General features: G+C 24.1%; 5 protein-coding genes across 5 annotated transcripts; 2 read left to right on the top strand and 3 right to left on the bottom strand.

Annotated features, from left to right (window-relative positions):
- Positions 1 to 73: 73 nt before the first annotated feature.
- On the bottom strand, positions 74 to 14,485 carry PCHAS_0728500 (conserved Plasmodium protein, unknown function; the record flags this gene model as incomplete). The annotated part of the gene is made up of 1 exon (XM_016797750.1): positions 74 to 14,485. The coding sequence occupies one exon, from the start codon at positions 14,483 to 14,485 to the stop codon at positions 74 to 76; it is 14,412 nt and encodes a 4,803-aa protein (XP_016653675.1).
- Positions 14,486 to 16,515: 2,030 nt separating this feature from the next.
- On the top strand, positions 16,516 to 18,728 carry PCHAS_0728400 (LETM1-like protein, putative; the record flags this gene model as incomplete). The annotated part of the gene is made up of 4 exons (XM_016797749.1): positions 16,516 to 18,179; positions 18,267 to 18,322; positions 18,428 to 18,522; positions 18,669 to 18,728. The coding sequence occupies 4 exons, from the start codon at positions 16,516 to 16,518 to the stop codon at positions 18,726 to 18,728; spliced, it is 1,875 nt and encodes a 624-aa protein (XP_016653674.1).
- Positions 18,729 to 19,530: 802 nt separating this feature from the next.
- PCHAS_0728300 (bifunctional dihydrofolate reductase-thymidylate synthase, putative) lies at positions 19,531 to 21,282 on the bottom strand (the record flags this gene model as incomplete). Its single annotated transcript, XM_740285.2, has 1 exon — positions 19,531 to 21,282. One exon carries the CDS (start codon positions 21,280 to 21,282, stop codon positions 19,531 to 19,533), a length of 1,752 nt encoding a protein of 583 aa, XP_745378.2.
- Positions 21,283 to 23,617: 2,335 nt separating this feature from the next.
- On the top strand, positions 23,618 to 25,459 carry PCHAS_0728200 (mRNA-binding protein PUF2, putative; the record flags this gene model as incomplete). The annotated part of the gene is made up of 4 exons (XM_016797748.1): positions 23,618 to 24,777; positions 24,912 to 24,998; positions 25,094 to 25,239; positions 25,419 to 25,459. 4 exons carry the CDS (start codon positions 23,618 to 23,620, stop codon positions 25,457 to 25,459), a joined length of 1,434 nt encoding a protein of 477 aa, XP_016653673.1.
- A 660-nt stretch (positions 25,460 to 26,119) lies between these two features.
- On the bottom strand, positions 26,120 to 27,117 carry PCHAS_0728100 (conserved Plasmodium protein, unknown function; the record flags this gene model as incomplete). The annotated part of the gene is made up of 2 exons (XM_729361.2): positions 26,120 to 26,439; positions 26,583 to 27,117. 2 exons carry the CDS (start codon positions 27,115 to 27,117, stop codon positions 26,120 to 26,122), a joined length of 855 nt encoding a protein of 284 aa, XP_734454.2.
- Positions 27,118 to 27,882: the final 765 nt, after the last annotated feature.

The raw sequence follows: 27,882 nt of genomic DNA, 5'->3' as shown, positions 1-27,882 counted from the left end.
ATAACAAAAAATCAAGTTGAAAAAAAAAAAAAAACTAAAAAAACGAGGAAAAAAACGAGGAAAACAACTCCCCTCATTGCTTAATGTTTAAGTTGTGAGTAAACGAAATATGAGTAATGTTTTGTACGTTTGTTTTTTTGTCCCGTTTTCTCTTTGTTTTACTGTTAGTTTGTTTTTTATTATTCTTATTTTTTTTATCAGCCTTTCCAGGGCTTCCACCTTCTTTATGTTTAACATTCGATGATGCGGATCCAGCATTTGGGGTATCAAATTTGGTTTGGTTATCTTTTCTATAAGATTGACTAGACTGTGTATACATAGAATTAGATGGTAAGTCCGTATTTTGATAGGACTCCTGCATTTGTAAAAATGTATTTTCTCTCTCTTTTAAACTCATAATTTTTTTCATTAAACTTTTGTGGATTTCAGGCTGGTTAGCTATTTGTGTCGTATTTTTAGAAAATATATTCATCGAAAAAATATTAGAATAATTAAATAAAAATCCATTTTTAAAATAGGTATTACTATCTTCAATGTCTTGAGTATGTCTATCCTTGTCCGATACAATGAAAAGCGAATTATTTTCTAAATTCATCAACTCATTAATATTTTTTTTATTTATAGAATAACTATCTTGATTTATTTGTGGATTATTTGTATTACCAAGTTGGTGTTCACATTTATATTTTAATGTAACTACTAAGCTGTATAAATTTTGTAAAGGTGATAATTGTAAATTGTTTTTTAAAAAATTTTCAATAACTGTTAAAAAATTTAATGTTGTATAAGATGAATGTTCTGATATATTTATATTTTTAAGTAAATAAAAGAATATACTAATATAGTTGTAAAAATATATTTTCTTTATTTTTTTTAATATATGTTTTAAATTCTTTTTTTGTTTATTTTGAATATTTATAGCTGATATATTCATCAAAAAGTTCTTTGTTAAAAATAGCTTTAATAAGTAATTTACATTTATATATATCTTTGTCTTCCTTATATTAATATTATGTACATATAATAAAAAAAAATCCTTTTCTTTCTTCTGTCTACCTATAACGACATCATTTGTATAAGAATAGTTGCCCATATTCTCCACTTGTTTCAACTTTTCAAATTTCTTTTTTTCCACTAGCTTAGTTAAGTAATAATAGTAATACATGTGCAAGCTTAGTCTTCCTTTATTTTGTAACGTATTTACCGAACTTAAACATTTTAACTTTGAACAAAAATAATCATAAAATAATGGTAACGTGTTAATAAAATAATTATAGTCTAATGTCAAAGCAAGACTGGCTATATCTATTGATAAATTTTTTATTTCTTTTTTTTTTTTTTCAGATTTTTTATTTTTTATATTCTCAATAAATTCTAATAAATTCTTTATTTTATAACGTTTTCCATTATTACTATCAATTTGGCTATCGTCATTTTTTTGTAATTTTCCATTTTTTTTATAAAAATAATATGCATTATATAATAAAGCATGCTCTCTATTTCGTGAAAAGTTATTCGAATTAAAAATATTATATTTTTCTTTTTTAATAATGGCATCTCTTGTAGTATCTACACTAATTATAGGACTATCTCCATCCTCTTCCCTTTTTATATCATTTAAAATGTTTGAAAAGGAGAGCTTTCTTTCCTTTAGTTTGTACACATGCTGGTCCTCATAACTTTTACCTGCATTAATCATATTTATATAGGAACAGGCATATAATATATTTAATGTGTTATAAATATGTTTATATTCCATACATGTTTGCTTACATAGATCTATATTTATATCTAAAATAATTTCATTCTTATTATATTTAGTTAAAATTGTATAATTATAGTCAACCTTTTTTATACTTATATTATCAATAGTTATTGATATTTTTTTGTAAAAATCAGACTGATTAAAACATACTGCAACGATATTACTTTTTAATAATTTAAAAATACTTTTATACATCTTATTATTACGTCTATAATCTCTAAACATAAAGGAGTTGTAATGACTATACATCTTATTTTTCATCGTGCTATACATATTATATATCTCATTATTGCCTCGTAAAACTCCACCCTTTTCAACCACGTCACCAAGGTTCCTATCCTTTTTCATGCTATTTCTCAAACTTTTCGAATCATCTGCAGTGAGTTCTTTTATCGATCCACTACTAAAATCATCAAATTCTCGTATGCTCAATTTATCAACCGTTTCATTCGTTTCGTCTGTATTGGTAATTCTTCCTTTGCTTGACTTCCTACTCGTCTTGGAATTGGATCGACTTTTCGGACAACCCCAAAATTGAATGCAACGCTTTTTCTTATCAACAACACGATTATTAATATATTGAAATGTGTAAAAATTTAAATGTATTTTATTTATATATATTTTTTGGTGTAAATTCTCTGAATTGCTTGAAATGTTTTCAAAATTAAAAAGTAAATTCATGCTTTGTATAAAACATTTAATATTTAATAAATCACTACTATTCAATCCATACATATTATTTATGTAAGTAATATTTGATATACTTTTAGGATACTTATTTAGCTTATTATTTTTTAAAAAATTAAAAAAATAATTTATTGATAATATTTTTTTTATGAAATACCATTCGTTTATTCCATTTAATATGATATTTATTTCGTTGTTATTATTTATTATTATATCACAATAAAACTTTACTAAATACAATTCAAAATAAACGATTTCCTTTTTACTTCTTCTCTTTCGTAAACCTCTTTTTTTGATACTAAGTCCAGGGGAAAAGGTTCGTCGTAAAAAAACAAACGAATAAAACTGAAATGTAGAAACCATGTTGCAAAGTAAAACTAACTTCATAACATAAAAATTTTGAAATGTCATATCATCCTTTATTATGTGCATATAATTTTTTGCTCCTCTATATTCATGCAACTTACTATCTGTCTTGAATAAAAAAACGAGCTTCTTACTAATTAATATAAATTTAGGAAAATAAAAATAAAAATATTTACTTTCTTTAAAATGTATATATTTCTTATTTATATAAAAAAGATAATTAGATTTATCTGGACTTACAAAAATTGGAATATTTAAATTGTTAAATATGTATATTTTCCCTTCTTTTATAATTTTATTATTTACAACTTCTTTATAACTTTTTAATATAAGACTTAAATTTTCTTTTTTTAATTTTGATAGCATTCCTAAATTTAATTTTTTAAACTCATCATATGTTTTTTGATAATTTTCATACTCTTCAATCTCATGTACATGTTCCTCTTTTTTCTTTAAAGTGTATTCTCGTCCAACCTGCCGACTCTTGTTTGGTAATTCACACGATATCGCTTTTCTATTTTTAGGGCCTTCAATATGATGCTTCTCATTTTTTAAAACATATAAATCATCAGATACACTCGATTCACTACTAACATATTGAATTGTTATTCCATTTTGAAAATAACCCATCTCATAATTAAGAAGAAGGGGTATATTTTTTATAAATATATAATTTGTTTTTTTAATTTCGATACAACTTATATTAAAAAGCATTTCTTTTATTCCATAATGTTTATCTTCTTCCGTGTTCTCCGTTTTTTTAGATGATCCTATTTCTTTATATTTATACATATAAAAATATTTATTCATATTTTTACTAATTTTAATATACTTACATCGTACATACTTCTTCCCACTAAAATTACTTCCCCCTCCTGTGTTAAAATTGGGATTCTTTTTAAGACATTCAATAACCATTTGATAGCTCGCAAACCTGTTTATATTCATTTTTTCAAAATTGTTGTACCCATCATCTTTCACATCATTATCAACTTCTTCCCCTTTATTTTGAATTTTAAAACTAATATAATCCCATGTACTTTTATCATTCATATTTAATTCCTTCATACTCATGCTCTTTAAGATGTTACAATTATTTCTACTGTTCTTATGCGTTTTCGTTGTTGTATCAAAAAATTGAGAAGGTGCTTTAAAATAATTCGTTATTTTATTATCCGAATTAGCCATTATAAGATCCTTTTTATTTATTTCATCATCACTAGAAAGAGAAAATTCCGATTGCTCACTAAAATTTATTTCTTCGTTTTTTGTACTATCACAAGAGGCATAAGAATTGCCATCCTTTACTTCATTATGTTTTTTCACACGATTTACATCTTTATATACTTTTTTCAATTCTTCATTATTTTTCAACCTTAATTCTAAATTATATTTTGTTAAATTTACAATAATAATATGAGGATAAAATTGAATAAACACTATACTAAATGAATGGATAGTAACTATGTTTACATCTATTTTTATATATTCATCGTTCAGGTTAATTATTTTATTATATGATTTATTTATTTCATAAATTGAAACATCTGTATTTAAAATACGAGAACTATTATTACTTATCACAAAATTATGATTAAAGCAATAATTGTTAATACATTTTTTTGTATTCTCTTTTTCGTCTATTAAATTATCTGGATTTTGCCCATCTATACTATAATTATAAAATTTATTTTTTTTTATTTTTATTAAATTCTTGTCATCTATTATTATCTCATTTTCTATTAGTGGATATAAAACAACCAAATGTTCCTTTAAAATATTAAATTTTTCTTTAAGTTTATGTTTTTTAATTTCAGATAAATCCTTCAACTCTTCAATAGCACATTCTTCTTCATTATGCACTAAATGGTAATATAACGTATTTTTTGTAAAATTGTAAATGTTATATTTACTTACAAACGCAATGTTATAGCAATTGTTGTACATATATATATATATAAGAAAATATAAATTCTTACATTGTATTATTTTATAACTTATTATATGACATGCATTTTTTTTACTGTCACGAGATTGGGAAGGATGCTCTTTAGAAAATGTGTCTGTCCCTTTGTCACTTTGAGCCTCCCTAAAATAATTCTCATTTTCAATTTTTATAAATTCAATCCATTTCCTATGTATACTCAAACAAAAATTTAAAATAATATTTTTTAAAAAATTAAATTCATAAACATTTATATAACCAAAACTTTTTATACTATACGTGTTTATACTTCCTTTTTCCCTTTTTAATAAAACTTTTATATCAAGGGGACTTAAATTTATAATTCTTATACAACTTTCTATAGATATAATATGCATATTATTTTTAACAATATTCATTACGCTAAATATTTTATAATAGTTCTCATATTCATCAATTTTTGTCAAACCGTTATCCACTATTTCTTCGTCTTTTTTTTCATGCTTTGAAATAAAATTTTTATCATTTTCTTCCATTTTGTTGTCATAATTTTGAATCTTTTTCTCTTTCTTTCGAAATAAATAAAAAAAACAACAACGTATTGAATGTTCTACATCATAAATGTCTTTATACACATATTTGGGAAGGTTGAATATATTTTTATATTTAATTTTATTGCTTGTGAATATTTTTTTATCTTCTTTTAAAGCTAGCTGAATATATTTGCATTTTTTTATAAGATTAAAAGGTACACTAAATAGTGTTTCATTTTTTTTTATTAAACATGCATTTACACATTCTTCTTTTATAAATTTTAATTTCATCCAATCATTTGTTTCAACATCCATTTTTGTGCTTTCTTTTCTATTTACATCTTCCTCCTTCAATGTTTTTTTTTTTCCCAAAAGGTTGCTATATAATACATGTATGAAGAAGTAAGGATATATGTTGATGCATCTTGTATTTTCTTGCACCGTCACATCAATGTAAAGATAATTTTTTTCGTTCAAAATTGGACGACACTTATTTTTAGCATCACCATTATTGCTGCCCCTTTCGGTGTTGTTACGAAGATTGTCGTCATTATTTTCCATAAAATTTGCATCATCTTTATTGCTTGCCATATTATTAGAATTATTTAGTGATTGTATAGCCCGTTTTATGTAAATCTTTTTGGATACCCGTGTTTTTCCATCAATTATATATATATTCAATAGGTATAAATTATTTCCAACTATTAAATTTTCTTCATTCTTATTTATATAACCAACATTATCTTCATATTCATATTTTAAATTATAAAAAGTAAAATTCCGAATAACCACATATTCTCTCAAAAATATGTTTCCATAAAAAATAAATTTTCTTAAATCTTTCACAATGGCTACTCTACTATTATCGCGATTCCTACCCACCTGATTAAACACACCATATTCATTATAATCGAAATAATCATGTAAAAAATTATATTTAAATAAAACAAAAAAATTTATAATATTTTTATTTAAATTTATATTTATGTCATCTTTAATATGCATCAAAAATCTATTCTTTTTCTTATTCAAAATATATTGGCAAGATAAATCAAATGACTCAATAAATGATGTTTTAATTGAATTTGTATAAATAAAATTAGCTAAATCATTTGCAATGACAGTTAATGTGTCTACTTTGTTAAAATTTAAAAATATAAACAAATATTTCATCTTGTTATTTATATATGTATTCTCTATTTTAATTATGTTGTTTAAACTGTTTATTGAAAATAATTCATGCACATACGATTTTGTCATAAAATATATTTTTAACATATCTACTGAAATATTTATTTTATTTTTCATTCTTTTTATTATTTGGCTAGATTTTCGCTTTTTTTCTGCATTGTTCAGGCTTTTTTCATCCGTTTTTTTTTTTTTTTTTTGGCTATTTATACATTTCTTTTTGGAAAATTTCGATGATATCATTACACCATTATAATTATATTTACACGAATACTCAACTTTACCACCTTTCGACCTTTTTTGAATAAATAATAATTCTTCTCTTAACAAATTCAAAATCAACAAATCATTATTATTAATATATATAGACATACTTCCAATAATTACATTAACATTTTTTTTGCTTATAGCTTTTTTTTTCTGACTGTTCAGGCAATAATTCACATTTAAACTTTTTTTCTCATTTGCACACAAAGCTTTATCCAATGCTTCATCAGCGTTTTTTAATTTTTTTTTCATCCCTTTCTTCCTATATCGCTCTTTCTTATTCCTTCCATTCAAATTATTTTCCAATTTTATAACTTCATTATTATAACTTATATGAGAACTCTCAACTATTCTTTTATTTCCTATTGTTTCTTTTTCTTCGTAATAATATGATTCTCTTTTCGAACTATCAATATGTGCTTCATTCTTCTTTGGTGAATAAATATCCAAGGAGTTACTACTTATATGGCGTTGGCTAGTATCCACAGAATCACGTTTTCTATTATTATGAACTTCATAACTACTGGCAAGGTCTGTATTAACTCCCTTAACATGTTCATTTGATTTGCTGTTTATATGCTTTGTCGTTTTTTTACATGTGGGTTTCCCAAAATTTAGATAGTAACTAGTATTTTGAAAAAATAATAAAATATTCATTATATCTATTGTATTATATGTGCAATATTCTCTCATAACTATAAATTTAATTTTATTCATTTTCGTAGTTATTTTCGAATTATTTTTATTTTCTATTTGACTTATTAAATTTTCATTTCTTTTCAGTCTAAATTTGTGATCTCGGGACATATTAAAATAATATTTCGAGCTATTATTATATTCATATACAGATTTAAATAAACTTGGAATTCTTATTACGTTAAATAAAAAATGTTGTTCATTAATCCATATGTACAACAAGCCACTTGTTACATTTAAATGGGTAAAAGAAACATTTATATTTAATTTATTTACAAAAGTAACTTGATTTTTTTTACTATTATTTATTACTTTTCTTTTTATTTTTTTTTTCTTATTTTTATTTTTTATATCTATATTTATATCTGTTTTAAGCACAAAAACGTATAAAAATTCTCTTTTTTTTTTACTTATCTCATCCATCTTCATTTCATTTTGTTTGTTTTCCAGCTCGTTTTCTTCATCCCTTTCATTTGTCATATTATTTCTGTCTTCCTTTTCAATTTCATTTTTGTTTTTTTTCACGTCCCTCTGTTTGAGACTACTACTACCTAAATGGTGAGATGTTGTTGGAGTACCGTTTTTGTCTTTTCCTTTCACTTTTTTTTTTTTTTGTTTTTCCAACTTTCTCTCAAATATAGCACTATTATTATAATCAGATTTCTGAACGTTCAGAATATTATCCCCCTTATTATTTTTTTTAGGGTCATCTATAAATTCGATTTCATTTTTTGAGAGATCGTTCTCTTTAATGTTTGTGATTGAATATGTGCATGCCGACAAAAGATAAATTTTAAAATTTGTAAGACAGACTTTAAAATCGAAAGAAATATCACATTTTTTTTGTTTTACATTATAATTGTTATCGTAGTTTTGTGAATCTGTAATGGTAGATAAATATAATCTATATATAAGAGGAAATCTTAATGCGTCTATCATCTTATTTAATTCTATAATGGCATATAATGGGAAATATATGGAAACATTTTTAAATATAGGTTTAGTTTCTATATGAATGAATGTATTTTTATTTTTTAAATAATATTTTACAAAAACAATCATTTGATTTTTATTAATTTTGTTAGACTTCTCATTAGGTATATTCAATCCATTGATAATATTTCTCTTCTTATTCAATTGGATAATTTTATGAAGTAACATATTTGTATTCGTATAGCATGGCAATTCCGTTTTAATTATTTTGTTATTTTTTAAAGTTTTATAATTTTTTTTTTCTATTTTTAGCTGTTTGTCCCACCAAATGGCTAGATTTTGTATTTTGCTGTTTTTCTCATTATATTCTTTGTGCCTTTTCTTTTTCATATTATTGATTACTTTTTTTTTTCTTAAAAATAGCGAGCTTGGATCTATCTTTTGTTTCTTTAAAAAATAGAACATACCCTTTAAATAGCTCAAATTATTTTTATTTACTAAATTATTGAAAATATCAAAAACATAAATATTCTTATTCGAATTAAAATAAATATTATTAGTAAACAAAACTGAGTCTGTTAATTTGTGTATATATTTAAAATAGTATTGGCATTCGTTATTATTTTTTTTTTTTTTTAGCTGATCTATATATAATGTATTATTTATTTCTTTCAAATAAAACCCTATAAACATCTTCATATTATATTCATAAAATAAAAAAAATATATTTTTCACTTTCACTTTTAAACTCTCTAAGCATTGTAAAAATGAAACAGACACGGTTGTATCCCCTTCTTCACAGTCTCTACAACTTATTTCAATTGGACTAGCTTTTTCTATTTCTTTATTTTTTTTCAAATACACTTCGTTTTTGTTTACCTCACCACTATACTCCATCCACATGTCTGGAATTTTTTTCAAGCCTTCAAACAAATTAACAACATTTACATATATATTAACTATAGACAAAAGAGTCTCTTCATTTAAAAATAAATAAAATGCAGATTCATTTCTTCCATTTCTATTTTCATATGATTTGAATTCAAATTTTGTACTGATTGGAAGTTTATTATCCATTCTTCTCAAAGTTTGTAAATTATTCAATATGCTATTATTTTTTTTTACATCATTTATATGTCCTATCTTTCGTTTTACTTGTTTATTAATTTTAAAAAATAATGCTATAGAACTATTTTTCCAACGAATATATTTTAACTTACTATTTTTGTATAGTACACATGATTTGCTACTACTTTTTCTTTTTTTTATTTTATAATTTTCAAACTCATTACACATGTCATTTCTTGGAATATATCCATTGATTTGATTAAAAAAGTATAACAAATTTGAATATAAAAGAATATATTTTTTTTTTAATTTTTTTATAAATATATTAACTCCATATATTTTTATATACATGTTGTACTTAAAATGGGATATATATTTATTTAAATTTTTTATATCATTCCTTTTTAATATTAATTCTATTTTATTTATTTTCAAACTAAATATTTCTCTCTTACTTTTTTTCCTATCGCTATTTACAATAGGAGAATAAAAAGTGTAACTATGTTTTATTATATTAACACAACATACAATCTTTTTAAATATGCACATTTTGTAAAACATTTCAATCCATCCACTGTTCGTTATATCTTCACTGCATATGTTCTTATCTACCCCTAACTCATCATTTTCTATTTCACTTGATTTGCTGCAATTTTTAAATGGACTTATTTGTTTATCTTTCATACCAAGCTCAATCATATATTCATTTTGTGTTTCCAAATCGGGGATAGGGAAATATTTTGCAAAGAATGTGCTCTTAAATGTTTTTGCAAACAATTGTAAATATATATTTAATGTTTCAATAAAATTTAAATAATTAAATAATGTTATTTTATGTAAATTTAAAAATAACATAGAATTGTGCAGATTTATCATTTTTATATTTATTTCTTCGATTTTTATTAAAACTTTTTCTTTTATTTTTTCTAATTGCTGGACCCCATGTTCATATTTTGTAACTACGGAGATGGTTTGCCCAGTCTTCCCACCCGAGCCATGTATCAAGCGGTTAGACATGGTAAGGGCAAGTCCCTTCAAAGAAATAACAGCTCGAGGCTTACATATATGAAAATAACTTTGTATGTTGTTTAAATCGTTTGAAGTAATAGAAGTCACATTATTATATGAACAGCTTAGTGGAGTGTTTCTCAATTTGATATGTACAAATTCACTTTTCAATTTAGTAAAAAAACTATTTATTTGCAAACTCAAATGGGTGTTATAATATTTTGATAAAGGATCAGAATTTAAATCGGTTTTATCGTCATTGATTTTATTATAAAAAATAAAAAATATATTTGTCCTTTTAATTGCAAAACAAATAATAATTTTAAATATATTTTTTGCAATTAATAAGTTATTACATATATTTATACGTTTCAACATTTTTGTATAACTTGATTGTGTTATTATTTCAGGAGTTAAACTATTTGATTTCATTTTTGCTTTATTACATTTTTCATTTGGTTTGGCAAATATTGTTGTATTACGATTTCTATATATATAATAAAATATATTAACAAAAAAATCGTATATAAATATGTTTAAATCAGTTAAATGGATTATCCATTTGTGTCTGCTTATTAAAGTGTTTTCCTTATTGACATATTCTAACATACATTTATTTAGAATAAACATTGATTTTTTATGTTTTTTTGAATCTTCACTATTTTCAACGTTTTCAATTTTTATTAGTTTCTTCTCAAAACTAGAGTCCTTCAAAATATATACACATAGGCCATTCATTACAAATGTTTCTAAATTTATTGGACTAAAATAAAAATTATATAAAGCTCGAAAAGATGCAATTTTAAATTTACATAAAATTGAATATTTCTCTGAACTTTTGTTTTTATTATAATTATCTTTTACATGAAAAAAAAAATTCATATTTTTTAATTCCCACTTTATGTAGAACATCTCCATTAATTTTGTTGGCATATGCTTGTTGACATTTGCATTGGTTAGACTGACTAAACTTTCGATACTGTTTGCTCTTGTTGTGTTATTAAAAAAGGATAGCATATTTGTATTTTTTTTTTTCACCCGTTTTAAATTTATATTTTTATCTATCCCAGTTTTGTTACTTCCTTTTTTTCCTAGTTCACCCAAATTGTTGTTAAAGAAAAAGTATATATATACATGTTGAAGAGAAAGAAATACATTTACATTCTTAACTAAGTTAAGAACTGATGTTATACTAAAAGATGAATTAACATCGTATTTCTCATCCTCTTTATTACATTCTTCAAAGTTAATTACGTCAAAAAATGTGTCTATGCAACTAAAAAGGATATTTAATTCGTTAGAGAGTGTTATAAAATTGTCATATTCATTTATTGCATTACTAAATTTTGCATTTTCTTTGTGAGCAATGGTTGGAAATTCATTATTCGATGTGGTACAGCTAGTACATATCTGATTTCTGTTTTTTTTTCTGGTTTTTTCACAATCATAAAATATATCAACACTGTTTTCTTCATTATCTGAAATACAAAAAATGTCTTTAACAATTTGAAGTACATTCTTGTTAAGTTCTATGACTAGAGATAATATCTCGACCTTCATTTTGTTTTTTAAATGATTATGGATCGTAAAAAATAAATTAAATGGATAGAACAAAACATGCGTAATCTTTTTATCACATTGTACATATGAATATATATTTGTTATTTTACAAAATGCAATTTTTTTTTGAAACAAGTTTAAACCCAAATTATGGCGTCTATAAGGACGAGATTTATCATACCCATTATATAATCCTAAATTGTGCATACAAAAAAAAATACTAGCCACGTTTTTATTTTTTAACTCGATCTCAATAAAGTTCAGTCTAACATTTAGGCATGTGTCGTTGCGCTGCTGTGGTAACCTATGTTTTTTCGAAGCATTTTCAGATTTTTCAAAATTTTCAACCTTATCAACCTTATCAACCCTCTCGGGCCTTTTCTCTGGCGCACTGATGATGTAGTAGAAAATGAAAAAAAACTTGTCTGGGATATTATTTATTAATGAGCATATATTATTCAAATTTTTTATTTTAAGGTATACATTTTCAATATAAACATAAATATTATTTATATAACAATTCTTTGTTCCCTTTTCCTTTTTATATATACGGAAATAAAAGCTGTATTTTTTATTCTGTTCTAAGTATGTTTTATCATGTATATCTCGTCGTCTATTATCACTCCATGCTAAGCTATGACCAACATTTTCATTTCTATTTTTTTTACAACCCCGATCTGGAATGACATTTATATATCGATTTAGTTTACTTTCCAAATTGCAATCCTCTAATAATTCATATTCAAAATTCGAATTATATTGAATACGTTTTATGTTCATGTTTCTTTTGCTCATATAAATGTATTCCTCCTTTTTCGTATTCATAGTTAGTGATAGTTTGGAATATGTTTCTTCGAAGGTAAACGATTCAATAAAGAAAATGAAATCTTTTAAAATGTATGAACTAGACACTATTGGGTTTTTGTTAGTTTCCCATGTGTGTCTGGTCTTACTTTTTCTTTTCCATTCCTTCTTCACAAAAAATAAAAAGAAATTTATATCCTTTAAAATGACTTGTAAATTATTATAATAGTTGTAACAAAAAACTATTTTAAACATATCGATATTCACATTAAATTCTATGCTTGATGTTGTTTTCGAAAGGTAGCCATGTTTAGTTAGCTTGTTACTTTTTTTTACTCCTCCATCTCTCGAAGAATTAGTATTACTCAACAAATATGCATATTTATAAATAAATAAAAATAATTCATAAGACTTATCGTACATAAAATTTATTTTAAAAGATGAAATGATCAAATCAATTGCAAAATTCTGATTATTTTTAATACTCTTTGAAATGATGCAAGTAAAATTTATATCATCAACTAAACAATTTCTTTTATGCATAAAATTTATATTATAATTATAAAAAAATATAAATTTATTTTTGTCCAAATTAATATCCGTATCACTAATCAAATGAGATCTTAAATCATAATAGATACTAAAATTTGTAAGTGAAATTTTTAAATATTCTTCATTTTCATTAACTTGTATTTTATTGGAATTATTTATTTTTCCATAACTATAATATCCATTTAAATTTTTATTTAATCTTTCATTCATTGGTTTGTTAATTTTATGTTTTTTGGTTTTTATATAATTATAATTGTCTATACTTAAATTTTGTACATGCATAGACAAAAACATATTTTTCTCACATGCTCCAATCTTGTCTTCAAATATTATATTCATATTTTTTATATTTATTGATAATACGTTTTCTAAAATGACTTTTAAAAATAACTTCTTAAATAGGTTTACATAGGATATACTATTCACTAGCAGTGTTATCAAATAGTACATGCACTTCGCCACTTCGACAACCGCGTCCTTTAAAAAGTTCAGGCACACAACTGCGAAGAACAGCAGCATCCCAACCCAGTTCTCTCCCCAGTCAGCCTGCTCGTCACATTGATCATCAACCTGTTCGTCAACCTGTTCGTCAGCTTGCTCATCAACTTGATCATCAACGTGCTCGGCAACTTGCTCGGTAACGCCCCCGTCTGCTTCTTCCTTCTCTTTCTCTTTCTCGTCTTCGCCGCTGGCTTTATCACGAGCCCGCTCGACGACGCTGAGGAGCACGTAAACATTTTCGATGCTTAGCAAAAGGCCGTCGTAAAAATATGCATCGTTACTTCCATCCCAATCGATTTCTATTTTATCACAGAAAAATAAATTAAATTGTAATTCATTCTTTTTATCATTTAATAAATGTAAATAAGTTAAATAATCAGTAAATTTATTTTTTGGTTTTGAAGATGAATCATTTAAATTTATTTCACTTAATTTTAAATCTGCATTTTTAACATAATTATTTATAATATCATCATTGAATATGTTGCTTATACAAAATTTGTTTAGCTCTAATTCTTCAATAATAATATGTTTAAAACTTTCGAAAAATATATTTTGAATTCCTTTTACATATTTATTCTTACTATAATTGATGGCTATCTGTTTGAAAATATCCAGTATTACATTCGCCATTTCGGATAAACACTATTTGCATATTTTAAAGTAGTCAGCATATTATTTACAAGCAAATAAAAGCATATACAAATAAAAGCATAAACAAATAGGTGCTATATATGCAACTGGATATTATGACTGTTCATAATTATATTTACATTTTATTTCACAAGGATTAGTAATTACTCTACATTACCACGTACCAAATGTCTAGGCTTTATTCATCATTAATAAGTATGTGCATATATGTACATACAAACTGATGCAGTACTGCTTATCAATCAAATATTGAGTTATGTGTTTGGGAAATGTTTTTCTTTGTAACCTTCGAATTGATATACTTCCTGTTTTTTTTATTTCGTCTGATCAATCTATTTTCCACTGTCGAATCATTTACTTTTATTTTTAATCATATGTAAGTAGTCGATGTCTTATCATCTTTTTTTTTTCAAATGTCTATGCATTGAGTTATACAATTTTGAATGCACAAAATTGGGGAAGTCAAAAAGTAGTTGTACTTATATAAGTAAAAGCAAACAAAATAATGATAATAATTCACTATGGAACCATTGATTTTATTTTTTATATAAATATATTTAAGTTAATACACGAAATACATAAACAAATAAATCAACGAGAATAACTTAAACGAACATAGACCAAAAAAACAAACGTGTATATTACTTTTTTAAATTGTTATATATTTATATTTTGTTTTTTTTTCATATATTTTATGCATCACACAAAATCAACTTGAAAAAATTGTATATATAAATATATACATAAACATATACAAATACATACTATAATATTATTTAATTATTTTTTATTACTTACAATAAAATTTTTTAAAAAATTTATATAATATATGTATTGTCCTGTTTGTTAAATATATCAATGTATATTTTACAAAAAAAAAAAAAAAAAATATGTTTATCAATTTATTCTATATTAATTTGAATATGTTGTTATAAATTTAAATGAAAATGAAATAACAGATTTGAAATGTTTATATCTTTGTAGCAAAATGCCACTATAACTAAATTATTATTTACATTCATAACGTTATATTGTAGTATGCATATGTATTTGTACGATGCGGGATGGTCCCAAGTATTCAAATTTGTATACTATATTTCTGATGCAATATTATGCATAATTTTATTTAAATTAATTAACAACAAACATATGAAAACATAAATATTTGAATAAATATATTTTTTTTTTCCACACCTTCAAATTATATCTATATTTATTGTTTCGATTTTCTATTTTTGTATTTTTATTTATCTAGCTAATTAGTTATATAGTATAATAATTTTTTTTTTTTTTTTTTTAACTATTTTGTAGAAATGGTTTGATGTATGTTTTTATATTTCATTATATTTTATATTTTGTTTTTTTTTTACAATTAAAAATATGTTATACTCCCTTTATCCTATTTGCTTGTATTAGTAATATCTTAACGATTTGAAAAGAGAACAGATGATTTTTTTTTTTTTTTTTTAATTGATAATAGAGTATATCTTAAATTGAGATATGTAACAATTATTCGTATTGATAAAATATAGTAGCATATATACTGTCCTTGAGCTTACAAAACGTCATTTGTTCTATCCCCCTATCCACATTCTTAAGTTTTAATTCGATTTTGCAAAGTATAAGCATTTCCAACCCATACAAATGTATAAACAGTTAACGACGCAAAATTAACATACGCTTACTATAGTCGGCGAGTAAAATGATCAAAGCTTTTTTTCCTATCCTTAAAAATGTGCATATATAGCATAAAAGGAAAGGAAGATAAAACGCCATAATCATAACGTCCCAACCAAAGAAAACAGAGTGTCGATAGGATTTAAACACATTGGATAAAGAAAACAATATGCATATTTATTTTACTAGACATAGCAAACAATTTTAATTTGTATATATAGGCAATAAACATTTTTTTACGATGTGTTATTGGATTATCCATTTTCGATACATATAACTATACTTGTTTTTAAATTGCAAAGGGTGTTGAAAAAAAAACAAAACAAACACAAATGGCTTGGGGATTAGCAAATATTCAGAAAAATTCGCTCGCAAAGGTTCGCGAAGCTCAAATTAAAAAATCTTACTTTTCTTATTACCATGTACAGCCTTCTAGAAAATATGTAAAAGGGAAATTTAAAAATATATCTATCCCTAAATCGCTAAAAATTGATCACAATGTGTATAGCAGAAATTATAAAACGTGGAACACTACCAATGTATGCACAACGAATTTCGATAAAATAAAAATCATATGTTATGTACCGACTTGGAATCATAAACAATTTTCAACAAGTTCTAACAATCCTCAAAATGAAGATAGCCAAAATGATATTATAAATTTAATAAAAAAAAAAAAAGCAAAACAATGTGTAAATAAAAAAGAAAGTAGAATTGTTAAATATTATAATAAGGGAGCAAACGGTTTGAAAATTACAATGGGATTTATAAAAAAAACAGGATCAGTAATTAAAATAATTATATTTCAACCATCCATTATAAAAGTGCATTATGACAATTTACGAAAAAATATAAAGCATACAGTTGATTGGGTTAAAACAGGAATATTATTATTTCTAACGAATATGAAAATTTCAAAAAATTTAATAATAAAAAGGTTAAAGGGACATAGACTTTCCTATTCAGAATATAAATTATTGATACGAACTATCAATGATATGTTTAAATTGATACCTTTTTCATTTTTTGTAATAGTTCCTTTTGCTGAGTTTTTATTACCTGTTGTATTAAAAATATACCCCAATCTATTGCCTTCAACCTTTAAGAATAATGATGATAACTTTAATAACATTAAAAAAAATTTATATGCCAAACAACAATTATCTAAATTTTTACAACAACTAATTGAAGAAAAAGAAAAACAACTAAATGAAAATATAGGAATAGATTCAGATAAAAAAAAAAAAATTTTAAATAAATTTCATCAACAATTAATAAATAAAGATGAAGAAGATGTTAATCCATTTTTAAATGTTAATGATACATTAAAAATTGCAAAAATCTTTAAAGAAGAATTTGTACTTGATCAAATGAATTTAAAAACATTGCAAACAATATGTCATCTACTAGGTTTAAAACCATATAGTATTCATTATCATGTTGTCTTACAGTTACGTCATCATTTTTTACGATTACAAAGGGAAGATCGTGAATTGATATATGAAGGTGTAGATAATTTAAAAAAAAATACACTCGTTGAAATATGTAAAGATAGAGGAATGAATTTTAATACTACAGAAAATGAAATGAAATTACAAGTTAAAAAATGGCTTGAATTAGCAAGCATAAAAGAAATTCCTTACATCCTATTGTTATATATAAGATGTGTTGTTGTTACTCATGCCATTATGGATATACAAAATGAAACGGATAAAACAGATCCTTCAAAAACATCAAATGAAAATAACAATGTAAAAGATAAAGATCCCAAACAAACCATTGATGATAAACAAAAATTAATTCAAGAAGCAAAAGAAAAATTAGATGATCTTAAAATGAAAGAACAAGAAATTAAAAAAAATATAAATAAAGAAACGAATGAAGATATTGTTCAACATAAGGAAACTAAAACAAATATTAATTTTATCAAAAAAAAAAACAAATACATGCAAAATGAGCTGAGCCTTCTCAAGCAAATCTGCGACCTTCAGCACAGGTACTGCTAGCACTGCATTTGTTTGCTTCGTCACATGTCTACTTCTTCCCATGTTCACTTATTTCCATTTTTCCAATTCTCCCTTAGAGAGCTCCAAATTGCCTTCACCGCCTTGACCGACCTCGCTGAAAAAAAAGGCTCATGTAAGACAAAAAAACGATCGAAACACCGTTTGTATGTCATATTTATTCAAGCATATTCCAGCATATTCAACACATTCCAATGCATGCACATTTTTCCATTTTCAGGCGACATTAATGAAATAATAAAAACGATGTCCCAACGATTGCTAGATATTGAAAAGCACATAAGTGAACTAAATGCCCACAAGCAAATAGAAATGGTAATAACTTTATTTCAATATAAAAATTAAGAAATAAAATTAACTACATATTCCTCACGGATTTAATATGGATATGTTTCTCATGTGTATAAATTATTATTATAAGTATGCATGATAAATTTTCAAAATATTTTTTTTTTTTGTAGGATGAATATTTCTACCCTGAAGAAGAAAACCCAGATGACACAGTGGAAATAAAGAATTAAAGCAACCTCAAAGATGAGCAAAGCAAAATAGTAAATACCATTATGTGTATATCCCTTCTCGATATCAATTTTTCTTTATGCCTGTTTTGTTTAGGCATAATTTGAGTAACAGCTTCCCCTTACTATCTGCCATTGCTACACTGTTATTTTATTCACCTATTTACAATTTTATCAAAATTTTTTTGTATGCATATAAACTATACATTGTAAAACCAAAGCGTAGATAAAGAACGACTTCTTTATTTTGCCATAATTTAATTTTTTCCTCCATTTTTTTTACAATTTTTTTTTATCACTTTCTATTGCTTAACCTTCTCATTCACCTGTTAATGTTATTGGTATATGATACAGAAATTGAAGAAAAAAAATCATTTGTGTTTATATGTTTTTTTTTTTTTTTTTTCAACTTTTTTTATTTAACTATGCTAATCATATTATAAGCATTTTAAAAATTAAGTCTAACTATTTATGAATCATTGAAGAGACAAAGAAATTACAACAGTAAAGATGATGATAATAATATTGCCTTACTTTTTCAAACATATTAAAATGCACAATAATCTAAATTTTGAATTTGTTAATAAATTTATAGGGTTTAGTTTATATAAAATATGGCTAGTCTGAATAGCCATTTTATGTGTGTAAAGTTTTTTTTTTTCTGAACAAAAAATAAAATATGTTCATAATTTTAGCTATTTACATGCATGTACATGTACAAAAAAAAATATGCACACAATATACCCAATTTTACGCTTATAAAGACAATAAATTGGTATGAATATATAAATAAGAAAAAGGAATATTAAGCTGCCATATCCATACTGATTTTATCGTGATGGACATAATTTTGTACAGTAAAATCTGAAATTGTAAAATCCTCGATATTTTTAATTTCCGGATTTAATTTAAGAGTAGGGAAAGGATAGGGTGTTCTATTTAACTGGACTTTTAAGCTTTCAACATGATTATTATAAACATGAGCATTTCCCAATACATGTATAAATTCAGCTGGTTGTAAATTACATACTTGTGCTATCATATATGTAAATATAGAATAGGAAGCAATATTGAATGGAACACCAAGACCTAAATCACAAGATCTTTGATACATAATACATGATAATTTTCCATCAAAAACATAAAATTGACATAAAATATGACAAGGAGGTAATGCCATTTGATCTAAATCTTTTACATTCCATGCACATAAAATAATTCGTCTACATGTCGGATCGTTTTTAATTAAATTTATAATATTTTTTAACTGATCAACACCTTTATCTTTATAATCAGCATGCATATCTGTATATTCAGCACCAAAGTGCCTCCATTGAAATCCGTAAATTGGACCTAAGTCATTAACTTCTCTATGAAATAATTTCCTATTATCTAAAAACTCTCTTGTCCCATTAGCTTCCCATATTCTTACGTTTTTTTCTAATAATGTATTTCCATTTGTTTCTCCCCTTATAAACCATAGCAACTCTTCAATGATACCTCTTACAAATAATTTTTTTGTTGTTAATAATGGAAAATATTCACTTAAATTAAATTTCATCATATATCCAAATTTACTTAATACACCAACACCTGTTCTATCATCTTGTTTATTTCCATGCATTATTATATCATATATAATATTTAAATATTGATATTCAGGATGATGTTTATATTTTATACTATTATATATTTTAAAATGATGAGCATGCTCTGAATTTTTTTTAATATTATCTTTATGTTTATTAAAACTGAAATATGTATAATCATCTTCATCATCAAAATTTGTATTTTTTTCATCACACACACCTAAAAATGCGTTATTAAATATTTCATCGTTGGGATTAATTTCTTCAGGTATTTCTTTTGTCTTACTATAAATTACAAAATCTAAAGTCGTGTTATTACTACTATATACATCACTAATTGATGTTATTTTAAATAAATCTTCATTGATATCTGGAAATAAAACATCACACGTATAAGCATTATTTATTCTTGTAAAATATATTTTTTTTATTAAATTACGATCTAAAAATTCTTTATAAACAGATGCACCTCCTATAACAAAACATTTATAATATTTTATGGATTTTAAAATAGGAAATAAATCATCCACACTATTAATTATAATAACATTATTATATTCTTTTGCAAGATCTTCTTTTTTCAATGTTCTAGACAATATAATATTTATTCGATTTTGTAATGGCTTAAATTTTGAGGGGATGCTTTCCCAACTTGCTTTTCCCATTACTACAATATTTTGTAACTTATCAACGGAGGGTATTCCATCAGTATTTAATTTTACATTATTTTTTTCCATATATCTATCCCTTTTCCATTTTAATCTCATATAGTTAGTTTCATTAACATAGGATGTTACAGAACTAAAATGTTTCATATCTACTGAATTACATTTCCAAGGTAACCCCCCTTCATTCCCAAGTCCCTTAAAAGTCTTATTACTAAAACAGCTAGCCTTTTCATTACTGTTCAGAACTTTACAACATGCACAAATTGCATATATATCGAATATTTCAGAGATATCTTCCATTTTTGTAAATTTTAGGTGTGTGTATATATATAAGCACTACACAATTGTTACTAGCAAATGTAGAAAGAAATAGCCAGTACTTAAACTAAATATGTGAATATTAAAATATGGTGACAAAAAAGGAAAGTGTATGTAAAATAAAATGAAAATTGAAAATAATTTATATTATAATATAAAAAATTGTAGTGAACATATATAATCCTGTGTTATATATATTTAATATTATTATTGACTTTTTTAAAAAAAAATATTTATTATAAAAATTTTTTAATTTATGCACTTTTTTATTGTACTTATATATATTCCATTATTTTACTTACACCTAAATTTAATAGAAAATTTTATTCAACCCAAATAAAAATTATGGCGCTATATAGGATGAGATCATATATTTTTTTCTCTTTTTCAAATCCTTTATATTTTATCATACAAACTGTTTTAAACACGAGAAAAAGGGGATGCCATGCACACGTTTAGTACACATGCAATAGATATATATAGTATATATATTACATATATATATGTGTACTTGTTAAAATGCTATATCAAATAGTTTTGCATAAACGAGAGTACCTCTTACAAGCGAATTACCTAACCTAGTGTTTATATTAATATATAAAAATTCCTTTCAACCATTATTTATGAACCGTTTTTATTCCCTACACAAGCTAATATATAACATTTATATGGCCATCAACCATATGGGAAATGCCCCTACATTTTTCCTACATGCCCATTTTCGTACACTATACAATTTTTTTTACAAAATAAAAAAAAAAATATTTGTACATGTATATATCAATACATATTGTGGAATAACAAAAAAGGATTATTTTATTTTTTTTAAAATTTGTAGAATTTCGCTAAATTATTAATGATTTCCTATTATGTTATATGTATACATTTTTAGTGTGCAATTCGAAATAGCGAAAAAGAGACAAACCATATAGTATGAACAGCCCTTTGGGTATTTGCCATAAATTATATTACTAAGGTCAAATTAAATAAAAAAAAAAATATTATAAAATTGGCTTTAATTATTTATAGGTACTTGTTTTGTTTTACTCAAAAGGTGTGAGAATAAAAAATAAAAATTATATTCGTTCATAAAAAGTATATATATTCATACAACTTTCAAAACACACACCCAATTTTCCCTTTGTCACATGCAAACAAAAGTATATTAAAAAAAAAAAATTATTTATGTCTGCATGATCACTTAAATAATATTTAAAAAGAGGCCATATATAAAATGTATAATTTAAATATAGCTAATTAAAAAAATATGAATATTGAACATATATGCATAATTTAAAACACTTGGCTTTTATATTATTTGGTATATAAGTCGATAAATTATTGCATGTATAAACATAGACAGATTAATATATACAAAATAATACAAATTATATATGGGTCCTATATTATTTTAAATAATAAATTAGCTTTTCTCTTAATTCATTTGATATATATGAATAAATATAAGGTCTACAACATGAAAAAAAAAATGTGCATCGACTTTTTTTTATAATTATTTTATATAATTTTCTCAATTTATTTAAATATGTTAAAATTATTCCCCATTTTATAAACAAAAATAAAATCATAAAAATAAAAAAATGCTTAAAATAGCCATAACACATTTTTAGCTATAAAAATATATATATTTCTTTGTGTGTATGTTACCAACTCGATTTAACAGAAATGTTCTGTGATTAATTCATACACAAACATACAAAAATAACACACCATTTTTGAAAAGACTCATTTGAAATCGTATACGTTATTATTACACAATTTTTATATCAATGAAATTTTAAACAATAAAAAAATAACGGACAAATCAATATATTAAAAGTAGTTATACATTATTTTGTTACTACATTTTATATGCCCATGATATATATTCTATATTTTCTTCTTATCATTTCTCACTTGTTTATTCTCAAATATTCTACATATAGTTTTAACATGAAAACATAATATTGTTTAAGTTTATTATTGTCTACATAAAAATAATAATCATTTAAATTTTTTTTTGATATTTCATCATATTTATTATAATATGAAAACATTTTGTATAATAATTTAAATACACATTCAATATATATACATTAGAAAAAATTGCAATTTTCTAATATATTTGTTTTATACTTATCATATATTTTGAAAAAGACATCCATTAATTATTTATTTCATCATTGTATTATTTATTCCATGTTCATATTTTATAATCCTATGTAATATATATTATATGTACAACCATAAATTATTTATTTCATATATACCTATATAAAATTCACGGGCACATATACATTTGAGTACCCCCCAAACGATGCAATCCATGTTTTTAGACGAAACAAACATAAAAAACCTCAAGGATGCTCAAAAAAAGTTTAACTTCAAAGATGATCTATACAATTTGAAAGAGTTAAACTCATGGTCTACACATTATGAAAGTTTGAATTCAGCAAGTGACGAATTTTTGTCTTCCCCCAAAACTCTCACCGAAGATAATTTCTCCTTTATTAATGATTTTGAAAATTCCCCTTGCGAAAAAAATGGCAAATTTTTCGAAAAAATGAAATACAAAGACAATAATAATAATAATTGTGATAATAAATTAACTGAACTAGCCCAAAATAAATTTTTCACAAATCACAATGTAAATTTCCCTGAACAAGTCATAAATAAAGTGCCCAATGAAAGAAAAAATGAAAAATATTATGACCATGTCATAACAAATGGCCCGTTAGAAAGCACAAAGGAGATCAAACAAATCGAAAAAGATGGAGATTTAAATAAAATAATGAATGATATATTTTTTTTATGCTTTCATAAAAATGGATGTGAATATATTATAAAAAAACTTAAAGAAAATGATACAGAAGAAAAACAAATCATATTAAATTCTCTTCTAATTGATGCAAAATCATTATGCCCAGACATGTATGGAAGTTATGTAGCTCAAAGTATATTTGATTTAAAAGATGAAAAATATAAAGAACGTTTTACGGATGCATTCTTAAAACATACTAGCTTTTTAACATTACACACATATGGTTGTAGACTTATCCAGAAATCATTAGAGTCACTGTCTAATGAATATAAATGTAAAATTTTTAAAGAATTGGAAGACGATTTAATAACTTACATATGCCACCAAAATGGAAATCATGTTGTTCAAAAATGTGTTGAAGTATTACCATCAAAAAATATTGATACAATCATAAATATTATAGAAGAATATTTATCATTTTTAAGTTCTCATGCTTATGGATGTAGAATAGTTCAAAGAATTTATGAGATAGGAACACCTGAACAAATCAATCGATTGAATGATAAAATTATAAAAAAAATACACTTAATAAAAAATAGATATGGAAATTATGTTATCCAAAAATGTTTTGAATATTCTGATGATACCGTTAGGCTCCTTATCACTAACGAAATTGTCAACGACATTTACAAGCTATCTTCCCACAAATACGCCTGGTAATTTTAACACACCCCATACCCCCTATATGCATATTAAAGATAATTTTGCTGAATATATGTGTGCAAATATCCGAGCTTATATGCAAACATAATTTAGGTTATTTATTTTTCTCCCTTTTCTATCTTTTTAGCAATATCATAGAAAAAATATTACTTAAAAAGGAGTATAAATACAAAAAAAAAATTATCAAAAGAATTGTTGATGATATCTCTGAAGGGTAATAAATTCATTCTTCATAAATACATGCTACTCTTATGTCCTTTTCAATATTTTTAGCTAGCTAGCTATTTTTTTTTTTTTTTTTGCACACAGAAATGAGAACATTATAAACATTTGCAAAGACTGTTACGGGAATTTTATGATGCAGAAATTGTTAACAACTTGCAAAAGGAAAGAAAGAAATTTAATAGTAAAAACTATCATTGAAAATTTGGACAAGCTAAAGGAAGAAACTTACGGTAATAACAAAAAAGGAAAAATATTCAAAAATAAAAAATATAATATAAACAAAATTAACATGAACATGTTCATATATAAATGGGCATACAAAAAGTGGACACACTTGTATGCTTTAACTATATTTTTGAAAAATTAATGTTATAGGAGTATATATATATTTTTTTCCTCCATTTTATAGGTAAATATATTTTAAGAGCTATCAATAATTTAGAGGCATGAATTTTTACTATTATTAGTAAAGGCATGCATATATATAATGCATACCTTCGGAGGTTTCAATTTTTTTAAGGGCAAAACAAAATGGCTTAACACAATACAGGCATTTAAGCATTACATTTGTTGTATTTGTGTGCAATGGTTGTTTTGCATATATTTCATAATTTTTATTTTTTTTTTTCCACATTTATGTTATATTTCAATTTTTGGTTAATAAAAAAAAGTATTTAAGACGAATATTTTTTAATCCTAATATTCTTTATAAGTTCGTTTTTTTATATATTCTTAACTATTTTTCTTTCGATATATTTATTATAATTAAACTATTGTTAGTACATATATTTATTTATAAATTGGGGATGATTTTTTAATATGGCTAAATAAAACCCACCCCCCAATGTAATAAAATAAGTTAAAGTTTTTAAATTGCATAAATTTAGAAAATATTAAAATAAACCTTTATTTACTGTTTTCTTTTTTGAAAATATTCAGTAGGTCTTTCTCTACATACATATATGCACACACTTATTTATATTTTCACCTGCCCATTCGATTTGATAATTGGGCAATAAACATATGTACTTTGGTAAACCAAAAATTGCACACAAGTTTTCAATATTCGTTCGTATAAATAAAAAATATATTATCCTATTATTCTTCATATTATTCAACAGTCTCATCACATTGATTATCTGTGGTAAATTTTTTGCAAATGCATGAGTAATAAAAACGATATCTAAAGTCATCAATAATAGGCCCATTATAAAATTTTAATAGAGCATCACCAACATTTAGATGCTCAAGAATAAAAGCTACAATGTCTTTTCCGTCATAATTTTTTTCGCTAGATGAAAATGGAATACACATTTGATATGTATTAGGGCATCCAGTTTCTCTACATGACACACTATAATTAGCTAGCTGAACCCAATCAGAATTTCCATCATCTTCACCTCCATCATCTTCTATAAAACTACTGTGGTCTGTAAATATTTTTTTAAAAAAAAAAAACAAAATATATATGTCGATAAATTTTATGAAATATTATTTTTGAGTGTGTGCATATTAAAAAAAAACAGTAAAACATGTAAATGCAATCCCACTTATTACTCTCAAAATTTATTACTGTAACTTTGCGAATGATAAGGAATATTTTTGCTGTCACTCATATTCATTGTTTCTTTTGATAAGACATTTGATTTTTTTGATAAAACATGATTACGTAACTCCAAAAATGCGACGTTTTTAAAGTTATTATTTGTTTTTTTTTCCATTATATATATTTTTTTTTTCTTCTCAACGTTACTCAAAGTAAACATTTTTTCATTCTCTCGATCGTGATTTTTATTTACACTTCGAATAAATATATTTTTTTTAGTAGGCTTCAGGAAAAATCTAGATATTATATAGCTTTTTCGTTTACTATTTATGAACGAAATATATTTTTTTATATCATTTTCTTTTTTATATTCTATATTTGTTTGATTAGAGGATTTTCCTACAACGTGTTTATTTTTTTTATCATACCTATCCCCTATATTTCCAATCACATGGATATCGCACTTAACTGTTCTTAGAAAATGTTCCTCATCATTTTGCAAAAAATATAATAACAGCGTTACGAATAAAAGAGAACAAAATTTACCTTTATGGAACATCATATAAAAATTAAAATCAAAAAATATTAAAAAAAATTTATAATAGACTTCATATGTCTACTTAGCCTATATATATATGCACATATTTATGAACATACATATATTTTTTTTATCAATTATAAAGAATAAATCGTATTATTTTCATGAAAACTGATAAAAAATTTATTATATTCGATGATAATTAAATGGAAAAAATAATGTAGCTTAGTCTTATGCAAATGTCTATGTATGCTTGTGTATACTATAGTTAATTTATCCTTTTTTCAAAAAATTATAACCAATTGAAATGAGGTATTTTTTTTGGCTAGTGCAAAATATTTTATTCTGAACAGGTCAGGAAATTTTTTAATTATGCTTGATATAATAATGTTGTGTATATACTTTTTTATTAAAAAAAAAAAATTAAGATATACAAATATAGTCTATGAATAGTTGAAGATGATAAAAAGTAAAAATAGAAAAGAAACGGGAAATTGGAAACAGTTTCGAAAATTGAATAAAATAGACGAAGATTAATTTCATGAAACTTTTTTTTGAACTAGCCAAATGGTGAAATATGTTATTAATAGGCTTTAAGAAAAATCGTATTTTGTTATATTTTTTTACTACTATATTTTTTAAGTATTAGCATTCCTTCTGTGTATTAATTTGTTTTTCCTTCCAAATTATTAGTAAAAATAATATACATCAGAAAATGTAGAAGTTTATTATTTTTAAGAATGAACAAGCTATGTGTGTGTGAGGGAAGGGACAAGCCAAATATACATA

This window comes from Plasmodium chabaudi (genome assembly GCF_900002335.3).
Source record: "Plasmodium chabaudi chabaudi strain AS genome assembly, chromosome: 7".
In the NCBI taxonomy this organism is placed as follows: domain Eukaryota; phylum Apicomplexa; class Aconoidasida; order Haemosporida; family Plasmodiidae; genus Plasmodium; species Plasmodium chabaudi.
Note: the sequence above shows the minus strand (reverse complement) of the source record. Positions and strands in the feature narration are given on the sequence as shown.